The sequence below is a fragment of the Ailuropoda melanoleuca genome, chromosome 2, assembly GCF_002007445.2.
Source record: "Ailuropoda melanoleuca isolate Jingjing chromosome 2, ASM200744v2, whole genome shotgun sequence".
NCBI lineage: Eukaryota > Metazoa > Chordata > Mammalia > Carnivora > Ursidae > Ailuropoda > Ailuropoda melanoleuca.
The window spans coordinates 28,122,027-28,134,365 of NC_048219.1; the positions used below are offsets into that span (position 1 = coordinate 28,122,027).

The following is a 12,339-nucleotide window of genomic DNA, read 5'->3' on the forward strand; positions in this document are numbered from 1 at the left end:
AGCCAGTCCACAGGATTGTGGGAATGACTGATAGATTGACCTCCGACCTCTCTTCAGTGATTAGGCCTTAATGAAGTAAGGATGTTCCCATGGCAGACCCATTGGCCGCTGGCCCTGCAGTGGAACGGGATTCCTAGGATCAGGGCCCTTCCTGGACTCCTCAGACTATGGCCCTGGGAGGAGGATAGGAAGTTGTTCAGGAGTGGGGGCTGGGAGAGTAAGTGCCCTCCTGAGTCTCTGAGTGACTTTGGGATGCCCATCCCCTCCCCCCACTTCAGTGTCTTCTGGGGGCTCCTCTGTGCAAGACCCTAGAGCTGCATCTTCTCCCCAGAGCACATTCAGAATAGGCTGTGGGGCCAGGGCTCTTCTGTGTCCCCTGTGAGCCTCTTGGAAGCACCCTGGGGCTGAGGAGAATGAGGGAGAGAGTCTGGAAATGTCTTTGGGCACATCCCCTCCTGAAAGCAAAGCATTCACCAAAGGGAGCCAGACTATTCAAGGAAATTTGTTGCTTTTGTGGGGACTGATCGCAGTGGTCTATCTGCACAGGGGCTGTGGAGCAGGCCCCCAGGTAAGCCGATTCGTATTCTGTCTCCTGCATATGACAGCTCAGACAGGCCTGGCTTCATGCCAGCCCCCAGGACAGGCTCGTTTGCACTCTGGCTGCCCAGGCAGGCCTGTCCACACACCGCCAGGCCAGCTAGACTTGTCTATCCTCTGGCTACGTGTGGACAGGCCTGACCCTACATGGGCTGCCCAGTTGGGCAAGTCTGCACTGTGACAGCCCGTATTAGCCCAATAAAGAAATGCTGGCCAGGGTATGGTCACTATGCCCACAAGACTTGAAAAACAAAATACCTTTATTTAGTTATCACTGAATTTGCAAACACAGAAAGGAGTGGAAAATCTAACACCACTTCATCACACAGGCTTGTAGAGAGGGCTGACCCCAGGGCTCCACGGGCAGCTTGACCAGAGCATCCCAGGCCGGCCTGCCTCCCCAGTCCTGGCTGGCCCACCTATCTGTGGGAGGCTGGTCCAAATGTTTCTGAGGGTCCCTGCAGCTCTCCTGAAGACATCCCCTCTTCACGCTGGCTGAGCTTTGTGAGAGACAAGTGGTGGGATGGGCTGTGGCATGTGGCAGGTAGTGGGCCTTGGCCTTGGGCTGGGCCGACCTTGGGGAGAGCTGTTCGTCTGAGGCCATGTGTTACAGGACAGGAAGGGGGATGAACCTGGGCAGGGACACAGCTGGGGCAGAACTAGGCTGTTGTTACGTCTTCATAAACTGAAGGCAGTGGTGGCTGCAGGGCTCCTGGAGGGGGGCAGAGACCCTTGGCATCTGGCCCTGCAGGCCCCCGTCCTCTGGGAGGGAGTGGCCAAGCCTTGAAAGACTTGAGTTAGAGTCCCAGCCCTGACATTATTTGCTCCAAGACCTGGGGCAAGTGTTTTCAGCTCACAGAGCCTCAACTGTGTGATCCAGAAAGTGGGACCACACAGCCACCCTCCTAGGCCGTCATAGTAGAAATGTCACAGCCGGGGCTTGGGCCATGCCGGCTTGTCATTCTCCAGCTGGGGCTCCCACCTGCAGTTTTTCCCTTTCTGAGACTCCATCGTCTGACAAGTGGGGCTAATAATGGCCTCTTAAGGGTGGGAAGAGTGTATGAGCCTGGCTCCTGCAGGTGCTCAGGAAAGTAGGTGAGTTGAGATCCTGCCCTTGGCCCCTGACCCTGGAGGCCTCCCCAGTCCCTGCAGCTCTGCAGGCTCAGACGTTGGTCTCAAGCTCGCTAATCTCAATGGTGCAGTGGTCCAGACAGGTGGCAGCTGACTCCTCGTCCTGCTCTACCTGGACGGGGATGTGGTGGGGACAGGCAGGGCCCAGGGTCAGCTCTGAGGCCTCAGCCACGCTCTTCACACAGCCGTTCTGCTGGGTTGCCACGATCTCCTGGAGGCTCACTGGCTTGGTCTCACAGGGTGGCAGTTTCTGGGAGGGGAAACAGGCCTTGGTAGCATCAGGAGGGAGTGAAGTTAGACACTAGGGAGGACTGAATGAGCAAACCATGTGACTGGTTTTCTTACACATGTGCCGTGAGACCTTGCTAGGTCACCCAGACCCTCTCTGCACCCCAGTTCCACTCTGTCCTGCTTCCTTCTGAGGCTGTCTTAGTGGAGGAAGGACCACACCGTCTGGTGAGGGAGTTGGTGGCTCCCCTGCCTGTCCTCCCCACGGAGGGGGATAGCCTGCTACACAGAGTTATTGAAGGAGCCCTGAAAGCCACGAAGCCGTGTGCAGACGTACAAACATTTACATCGTTGTCAGCGGGACAAATAGCGCCTCCGCACGAGGGTCCAGGCTCCCCGAGGGCAGGACTTCAACTTCTTTGCTTCCTTCCTTCCCCACGGCTCCTCCCATGATCCACCGCCAGGTGAGCGCTCAGCAAGCGGCCGTTAGAGGCATCAGTCACCCCCGTACAGATGAGGAGACCGAGGCCAGAGGCAGGGAGGGCTGGGCAGAAGGCTGCCCGCCGGTGAGAAGACCTCGTGCCCCCTGCCCGCCCCAGCTCCGCCCCCTCAGCCCTGCTCTCACCTCAGCGCCTGTGTCCTGAGCAAAGTCCTTCCGGCAGATGTGGGCCATGATCCCCGCTGCCAGTGCGTCCCCCAGCACGTTAATCATGGTGCGGAAACGGTCCCTGGTGAGCCAAAGAGGGCAGTGAGCAGTGGGCACCTTTTTTTGTAGGAGGAGCTGGCCGAGGGCGGCGGGCAGCCAGGCTGGGGCCGGCAGCAGGGTGCCTTTCTTGTCCTCTTGAGCCTACCAGCCCTGGGGGGATGCCAGAGAAGGTTGACGCACGGCTGGCTTCACGGGCACGTGACTGTGCCCCTGCTTAGAAGGGCCTGGGCTTGGTCTAATGCTCTGCTCCCACCCTTTGGAAGTTCTTTATCATTTTTGAACAGGGGTAGGCACATTTTCATTTTTGAACACTGGGCGCCACAAATGATGCAGCCAGGCTGGTGTCCGGGAGCAAGGCACCCCCACTGGGCCAAAACACGGCAGTTCCCTGGCCCACCCCCACTGCCTGCTGCCCGAGGGGTGGGGCAGGTGGGGGGCTAACCCCACTCACAGAGCCCAGTCGACAGCGATGATGAGGGTGATGTCGTCAGTGGGCAGTCCCACAGAGGTCAGCACGATGACCATGGTGACGAGCCCAGCCTGGGGGATGCCAGCTGCCCCGATGCTGGCCGCCGTGGCCGTGATGCTGCAGGAGGGGCAGGGAGAGGAAGAGGAGGAGCAGGTGGGGCAGGCCTCGCTGCTGGGGCCCTGGCTCCAAGAAGGAAGCCAGAATGCCAGGACCTCAGGGGATAGCCATACGGGGCAGGGGCTGTTAGGAAAGCCACATGGGGCACTTCTCATGGTGGGGGGGGCATGTTCCTGCTCAAGGTCCTCTGGCCCCGTGGCCTCCATCCCTGGCCTCAGCAGAACCTCCTTGGGAGAAACTTGTGCCTGGAGCCACTGACTCTGTGGGGTTCCAGGAAGCAGACCAGAGATTCAAGTCGTCCACCACACAGCTCTGCCCAGCCTCCCTCTGGGGCCTGGTTCCCTTCCCCACGGCCTCTGCTCCTCACCCCAGCACCCTTCCCTCAGCTCCTGCCACACTAGCAGCCTTCCTCTGTTCCTCATCCCGTCCCTGGCCTCTTCACGCCCTGTGCCTGTCTGCACCCCCCTTCCTGCCCTGTGCGTCCAGACTGCAGGCCCTCCTCTGGGCCTGAGCTTCCCAGCGTGCTCAGAGCTCCCCCTTTGCAGGGTATTGCTGGGGAAGGAGCCCTGCGTCATAGACGCCAGGTCATGTTCCAGCTGCAGCACTGACTTGCTGTGCAGCCTGGAACAAACCCCTGCCCCTCTGCACCCCAGAGACCCCCACAGATCTGAGAGCTCAAGAATCCTGAAGGCCCTGCCAGTGCCCTCCTCTCCGCCCCCGCCCCCCAACAATCCGCACTGGGTATGGGGAGTCAGGTATTTACCTGATGGTGATGATCTGGCCGAAGTCCAGCTCATAGTTGTTGACCTGGGCAATGAAGATGGCGGCCACAGCCTCATAGAGTGCGGTGCCGTCCATGTTGATGGTGGCGCCCACAGGCAGCACAAAACGGGCAATGCGCCGGTCAATGTGGTTGTTTTCCAGCAGGCACTTGAAGGTGATGGGCAGCGTGGCTGAGCTGCAGGCAGAGGACCCAGTGTCTGCCTACCACCATCTTCCAGGGGCCTCTGAGCCGCCTGCCTGCCACGGACAGGAATCTTGCCCCCACCCCTGGCAGCCTACCAATCACCGGGGAGAAGAGGCTGAAGGAGATCTGAAATGGTCTCAGGTGGCATCCGTGGGCAGTGTAATCCGTGGCCCAGCCAGGCCCGCCCAGGCCTAGCGCTGGAGCGCCACTGACCACGCAGGTTGGGAAAGGAGTTACCCCCACCAGAGCACCTACTATGCACCAGGCATTGTGCTTTACACACCCTCATCGGATCCTCTCCGCTTCCTGTGAGGGAGGGGTTTTGAGGCTGTTTTACAGGAGAAGAAACAGAAGCCCAGAGGGCACGAGGGGCTGACCCAGAGTCACAGTGCTGTGCCACGCTTAGATGAAGTGGCCGACTTGCTGGATTTTGATCCCAGCCTCCCACTAGCCAAGCGGTTCTAGCAGGTTCCTCAACCTGTGTGTGCCTTAGTCTCCCTGTCCTACACGATACGTAGATTACAGAGCTACGAGAAAGTGCTTCGAACAGTGTCTGGTATGTTGCAAGCATGCAGGCAGCGGAAGCCACTACGATTATTGTTATGGTGTTTGCGACTAGAGCTCCTGGTGGCCGTGCTGAGATGAAGACTCAGGCTGGGGTGGTCCCAGTGCCCTTCCTCTGCCACAGGCCACTGCCTGGGGGCCCATGTCCACTTCCTGGTGTGCTGGGCCCGAGGCTGTGGCTCCTGCCAAGCAGGAGATGGCCCAGGGCTGCTGGCTCCAGCAGGGCTTGGCTGGTGGCATGGGGGCCAGCAGCCATTAGGGACTTTGTCTTTCCTTTCCACCTCCTGACCCTGCCCTTCGTGGGGCTCCCGGGGCTTCTCCTCACTGGGGCTCTGTTCCTCCTCAGTTCTTCCTGAGGTGCTTCGGCTGCCAAGGATGGGGTCATGTGGCTGCCGAGGAAGGAGCTCTGTGGTGGCCTTCGTTCCCGTTTGACAGACTGGGAAGGTGAGGCCCAGAGAAGAGAAGGCGGTAAAGGCTGGAAGGAAAAGCCAGGCTTTGGCTCCAGAGAGACATGGGCCTGAGCTCAGGTGACTTCCTCCATATGGAACTTGGACATTTGTTGTGGGGAGAGCCACCCTTTCTTCACAGAGTATACAGCACTTCCTCCCCCTTGATAGACAGCCAGGTTGGCATGACTCCAACCCCCTGGGCACTTCTGTACTCCACTGTGGGCTGGGGTCCTGGAGAGCAGGTGCCACTTCATCTAGCCCAGACTAGCTTTCTTGCCCTTTGGCGGGTTTTTGGTGGGTTATCTGCACTCATTCCCATGGCAACGCTCCGAGGCAGAGGCTACCATAACCCCCAATCTGCATATGAGGAAATGGATGCCCAGGGAGCTCAAGCGACTTGCCCACAGCCACACAGCCAGTGGGTGAACCGTGATTCAAATCCCCACTGGCTAGTGACACTCTCAAGGTTGTGACAGGACATCCAGACTGGATGTCCCTGTGGCCGTAGACGGGCCAAGTCCGTAAACAACGCAGGGCCTGACTCCAACAGAAGCACCGTGTGGCAGCGCAAGGCGACAGCAATTGCAGATTCATCCCTCATCAGCTGTGGGGAAGCCACCCCCAAGTGGACTGAGTTGAGTGTGCCTTAGAGACTCCAGCAGTAAGGGAGGGGAAGGCTTTAAGAGGCGAGAAGGGCTTTCTGCCATTCGGCGGGAAGGTGGGACTTCAAGCAATCCGTTTTCAAAAATTGGTCTCATTACCATAGCTACCCCCAAGTTTGTGAAGTGGGCCACACTGACACTGCCACGGTTCTATGGCTATGGACACATGATGGCTCGGCAGATGAATAGAGTTCAGCTACCGCCATCTTCCCACCCTGCCCATCACCCAGGGCTACCTGGAGGAGGTGGCCAATGCAATGAGCAGGGCCTGGAGGACACCACGGATGAAGACAATGGGGTTCTTTTTGGTAATGAAGAAGTAGAGCAGGGGCAGGATGAAGAGGCCGTGGACCACCAGCCCACACACCACGGTGACGGCATAGAAGCCCAGCTTCTTTCTGACAGCTGTGGGGTCATCCATCTCCAGGATCTTGCCGGCGATGAGGAACACAATGCCGAAAGGGAAGTACCTGGGGGTGGGGTGGCGGCAGGCAGCCAGCTCAGGGCCAGGCAGGCAGGGATCCCAGGCAGCCCTGCCGCTGCCTCACTGCCCCCTGAGCCTCCTGGGGCTCCCTTGAGGACTGAATGAGACTGTGTACCAACGTGCCTGGCACATGGCATCATTGATACCATGACCCTCAACCAGCCCAGCCCTGCACAACGTCTGGCAGCTGTGCCTTCCTGTCTAGGCCTTGGAGGAGTGCCCTGCCCTCAGCAGGCCCTCGCTTCAAGCCAGCAGTGCCACAAACTTCATGTCGTGACCTTGGGCAGGCCTCTGCATTTCCCCATCTGAAGTGGTTGGACTAGAAGATTCCTAAGGCCTGAGCTCTGAACCAAAAGTGGCAGCTGGTTCTCACTTCCAGTGTTCCGCTTCTCCAAAGCTAAGCTGATGAGACTCCATGTGATGGGGAAACCAGGCCAGGAGAGCAGGGCCACGCTTAGCCTGTAACTTCCAGTGGGCCTGACCAGGCCAGAAATGGCAGGCCCAGGGCTGGAAGGAGGCCTGGTCGGGGCTGGCGTGGGCGGGGAGGGGGGGGTGTGGAATCCAGGGGAAAGTGTGTAGCTCTGGAGGCTCCAGGCCAGGGCTGAGCCTCCTGTGTAGCTTTCTGCTTACACTAGGAAAGCAGAGGAAGGGACCATGAGCGTCCCTCCCTCGCAGGCAAGGGTGGAAAGGGGCGTGGTGAAGGCAGAGGAGGACACGCCCCCCCGGGAGTCTTACCACACAGCCACGGCCACAATCTTCATGACGGACTCATTGAGGCACTGGCAAAAGCTGACTAGAGGGGTTCCGCTGTCACCCATGCGGCCCAGCATGATGCCTGGGGGGGCAAGGACACAAGCGTATCACGGATGCCACATACCGAGGTGCAGGCGTGCACCACATCGTCACTGCCGGCACACGCTGGTGGCAAAGTGGGCACAGGGCCACGTGCGCATGGTTTCTTTGCTCTGCCAGCGTACGTCCTGTTTATATGTTCTCCCTCTAAGAGAGGTGACTGGGGAGGGAAGAGGAGTGTCCACTGGGGACCGATTGCCTGATGGTTCCCAGCACCATCTTGTCACAACTCGGATCCCTGAGGCCCTGGCCCCTCTGCGCACCTGACCTTTGAAAGGCCAAGACCTTTGGGCCTGCTCTGGTCAGTCCGTGCGGTGGGCTGTGGGGATAAATGGGGAACAAGCCAGGCCCATCTCTGCCCGCATGGAGCTTACACCTGCTTCTGTGTGACTTCGACAGACATAGAAGTGACTGCAGTAGGTCAAACGTTCAAGGAGGAGCATGGGGCACCGGACCAGTTTGGGGGGTCGGGAAGACTTTCCCCGAGTACACGACGCTTACATAGACCTCCATCTCCCGGCAGGGACGGGAAAAGCGCAGGGGAGACGAAGGGGTAGGAGTGGCCAGGCGGCCGGAAGTGAGAAGGTCTTTGGGGAGGCGGCTTCCGGAAACTGAACGGCCGCGTGGCTGCGGGAAGAGAGGGGGAACCGAGGCGCTGGGAGGCGGGCCGGGCCAGGCCACTGAAAGCTCCGCAGGCCGAGTACAGTGCTCAGGCCCCCTTTGCAAGGGCACTGGAGAGCCGCGGGAGGCTTTCTGCAGGACTTTGCGGGCCGGTGAGGAGGACACACCAGGGCAGGGACTCTTCAAGGAGGCTCTTGCAGAAACCAGGTGAGAGATGACAGTGGCCCAGAACCACGGGGGTGGCAGAGGGCAGAGGGAAATGCGGGTTCGGAGAGAGGTTTCAGAGGTAGACCTGACAGGTTTGGATGCGGGCTGGGGCAGGGGCCGAGGCAGAAAATGGCGCCCGGATGTCCTGCGCGAGCAACCAGGGGAACGGTGAGCAAACGCTGCGGAGAAGTCAGGGAGGTGGGAGAGGCCCTCCCAGGCCCTTTGCCCGGGGTGAAGAGGAAGGTTGATGCTGGTTTTAGAGTAAGACTCACAATAACCTCTGACGTGGCCTAGAAGGACACGATGGGGATTGACGAGCTAGATTAGATTGTTCTGGATGGCTTGTCCCAAAGGAGGAAAAGGGTTGTGTGTGTGTGTGTGTGTGTGTGTGTGTGTGCGTGTGCTGAGAGCACTGTTGGCAGAGGCAGACCCATAGGTTTTGTGGTATCTGAAGCTTATATAGTTTGGGGCCCTCTTTAAGAAAAGGAATTTTTTTTTTTTAAAGGTACAGAAAGGCCTTTTGCAAGTTAAGCTTCGCTGGCTTCCCGGCAGTACCTATGGTTGGGGGTCTTGGCACCTCCCGGAGAAGAGTAGCAAAGGGGAGGGTGTGGTCAGGGAGGTCAACTGTGGGCACTGAGAAGTGACACAGACATGTCTGAGGAGACAGTTGGCCAGTGAGAAGCCCCTGTGGGAGATGGAGGGGAGAAATAGGGCTCTAGAGAGGTAGTGATGACTGATAGAGTCTTAGAATTTTCCTGTTCTTTATTGTAACCTCCCCCCACCCTGCCCCAGGATCCCCAGACTTCAGTAAAATGGAGCAGGTGGATGGGAGGGGGCCAAGGGATGGTCTTCTTCAAGGGAGAGCTGACACCCCTGCAGGCAGACTAGCACCCAGGGATGGAGAATTCCAAGTGAGGAACCCCGGCTCCAGCCAGGGGGTGGGTGGAAGACACCCCTTGGTATTGGAATGGGGACTTGAGCCACTCCATTGGATCGGAAAGAAAGGAACCACCTGAAAGATGGGAGACTCCAGGTTATTCACATTAGCGGGTACAGGGTGGCAGAGAAGGATGGATGCAGAAGGGGACTGGCTCCAGGCCACAGCCGGGGTGGGGAGGGCAGCACATACCCATGGTGGCAGAGAAGATGACGATACCCAGCACGTTCATGCCATCGATGGTGTCAGGCTCTGACTTGTAAACAACCTCGGGTGGTGGGGTCAGGTCCAGGGCAAAGTTCTGAACACGAGAGCCATTCTCTTCCTGTACCCCATAGATGAGGATCTGCCGAGGAGGGGCCTCCTCTGATGTCATCTTGAGAGATTTGACAACGGGGGTGGTCTTGGTGCGGTACTAGTGGGCGACACCCCAACCAGGAAGGAGTCAGGGCCAAATATTGCTCTTAATATCATCAACAACAATAATAACATCTTACAGGCACATTTCTATGCAGTCAAGAGCTACTTGATTGACAATAACCCTGTGAGGTAGGCAGGAGTATTACCAAGATTTTACCAGAAAGAAAATTGAGATTCCTTCATCCGTGGACACACTCCCCAGCCGTGTGCTCTCTATCCCTTACTCCCTCTTCTTCCTTCTCTGAGTCATTACACCCATCTGGCTTCCCCTCTACCCATCTCTTCTTCTACCCAGATAATTTTCCATTCACCCATCTATCGCTTCCAAGCATCTATTTTCCATCCACCACCCAGCCAGCCCTGCCTGCCATTGATGGAAACTTGGACCTTCTCTTTGAAAAGCGCAGCTTGCCCCAAGCCTTCTTGAGGAGAAGAGGATCCAGCTGGGAGGAACTGAGCCTCCAAGCTGTTTCCCTTTCCTCCTCTGCCCCAGGGCATCCCTGGGTCTTTCCCTGTCCTTCCTTGGGCACAAGGAGCCCAAACAAGGGAAACTTGTATCCTCCCAACACCACAGTGCCAATGAGGTGGGCCTTCTGGAGGGGGGGAGCCACTCAGGAAATATATGGGACCTCAAGTTTCTGTGCTTCAGTTTCTTTATCTGTAAAATGGGGGTCACAATCATATCTAGCTCATTAGATTAAATGAAACAACATACGTGAAGCGTTTACAACAGCACTTGGCGTGTGGCGTGCTTTATGTAGCCACTACTGCTGTTATCATGCCACCACCATCATCATCGTCTTTCCAACGTTGAACATGCTGTGGTGGACGCCAGGGACACAAAGATGAACCAGACATGACTTCTGTTCTGAGAGCTTTGGGGAGGGAGTGACGTACTTCGCCTCAGGGGGTCAGACAGCTTCACAAAGAAGGGTACATTTGAGCTGGGCCTTGAAGAATGGGGAGGAGTTTGCCAAAAGAGAAAGGGCATTCCAGGTAGGTGTGAATTACAGCAATATTTAGCCTTTCTCTCTCACGCCTTCAATAATTCCCCATCGCTATTGGAATAAAATCAGAACTCCCTCACCTAGCATTCAGCGTGCATGATTCTCTGGCTCATTGCATAGATAAAGGCCCAGGAGGTGAGGAAAGATACAGTGATTAGCTCAAGGTTTCATAGCTCCTTATTTTGGAGCCTCCTCTCCAACCCTCACCCTCCTCCTTTGTGTCCTCAGTCCCAACGCATGGCCCAGCACAGGCAAGGGGGTCAGGAAATGCTTGCTGGACCATCATCCAACCAGCCCACATTTTACGAGGGGAAAAGAATTAGAAATTATTAGAAGGAGAGGCAAAAATTGGTGCACGAGAATATTTACCATCATTTCCAAAAAGGAAAAACTTTGAAAACAACCTCGAGGCCCACCGAAAAAGGGATGTTCCCACCATGGGCTCTTACATCACCACAAATACTGTATTTGAAAGAAACACTTAGTAACCAGGGCAAATGCTCATGCTATAATGAGCGTGGGGAGAAAGCAAGATACACACTGTGTATGTACTATTCTAACTTTGTTTTTCCAAAACATATTTATGCATAGAAAAAAGACTAGAAGTGTCCCAACTACTACCACTGTGGCTTGGTCCTGGAACAAGAGATGATTTTTATTTTCTGCTTTGTATTTTTTAGTGTTTTCCTAATATTTTACACTGAACATGATTACTATTCTTACTACAGGGAAAAAGGATTATTTTAAAAAGAGAAAACAGGCTTAGATGCCAGACAGACCTGGGTTTCCCGACCAGCACTGTCATTTATTAGCTGTATAACCTTGGGCAGGTTCTTTAATCCTTCCCACCTTCCAGCCTTGGTTTCCTCATTTGGGACAGGGGGCTGGCACACTGAGCCCAGGGTTACTGTGAGGACCCATTGATTTGGGGTGCGCGAGCAGGGGGGTGAACCTAGAGCACGGGGGCTTCTCCTCACCCTGTCAGTTCTCTTCCTGAGAAGCTGGAACCCTGGGCAGTGGTGTGGCCAGGGGAGGCTCTAAGGATCTTGATCTCCCCACCTCCCCTCCTCTCCAGCTTCTGGCCCCAGGAGGCAGGGAGACTTGCTGGGTAAACCTGACATCTCCCAGCCTGGCCCAGGCTGGCCCTGCCTGCCCTGCAATCTCGCCCCGGGAACCACTCACCTGTTTGAACGTGGCTTCCACCAGGTTGGCTGGGAACATGTTCCTGGGAAGAGAGGCAGTTACTGAAGAATTCCAGAGCCCGGGACACGAGGGCCCGTGGGGTCATTTGAACACCTCCCTTGGCAGTCAAGGCCTTTCATGACCTAGCCCACTTCTCACTGTGACCTTACCTGTTCCTACCACCAGCCACCCCTACCCCCCACCTTGCCTCCCAATCCCCAGTACTCAAAACTCCAACACCAATTGCATACAGTTCTCTAGAGACACTGCATAGTTCTCCAGCACCCAGGCCTTGGTCCACACTGTTCCTTCTGCCTGCAATGCCCTTCCTGCTTCTCTGGCTAGCTCCTACTCCAGTCACTCAGAGGCCATGCCTTCTCTGATTGCTGGCCAACTCTGCGGGCCTTTCCTCAGGGGTCACCCCTGCCCCAGGGTGCTGCAGTATGGCACCGGCTCATGGGTCTGCATCCCCCACAGGCTGGCATTCTTGAAAACTCTGGTTCCTATCTTCTCTGTGGTGCCCAACACAGGACCTGGCACATAAATGAGATCATAATTCCTATTGACATTATTTTCATAAATCTGAGGGAGGAGGTCTTGTCCTACTGGATATGAACATACACTATAAAGTTAGAATTTAAAGTACAATATTGACACAGCTGTCAACAGAAAAATCAAGAGAACAGAATGTGTAGCCCAGAAACAGAACCTAGTACATCTAAGTACCTCATTAAAAAAA

The 12,339-nt window shown here is 56.4% G+C and overlaps 1 protein-coding gene across 1 annotated transcript in view; it reads right to left on the reverse strand.

Annotated features, from left to right (window-relative positions):
- Positions 1–871: 871 nt before the first annotated feature.
- The window catches only part of SLC1A7 (solute carrier family 1 member 7), a 41,542-nt gene continuing 30,074 nt past the window's right edge, over positions 872–12,339 (reverse strand). The window contains exons 4-11 of the mRNA XM_011220390.3: positions 11,601–11,643; positions 9,184–9,406; positions 7,110–7,209; positions 6,127–6,360; positions 4,012–4,206; positions 3,114–3,248; positions 2,582–2,684; positions 872–1,978 (exon numbers count right to left, since the gene is read on the reverse strand). Of these exons, the coding sequence (XP_011218692.3) occupies positions 1,760–1,978; positions 2,582–2,684; positions 3,114–3,248; positions 4,012–4,206; positions 6,127–6,360; positions 7,110–7,209; positions 9,184–9,406; positions 11,601–11,643 (1,252 nt within the window). The 3' untranslated portion in view covers positions 872–1,759. The remainder of the gene's footprint in view (positions 1,979–2,581; positions 2,685–3,113; positions 3,249–4,011; positions 4,207–6,126; positions 6,361–7,109; positions 7,210–9,183; positions 9,407–11,600; positions 11,644–12,339) is intronic.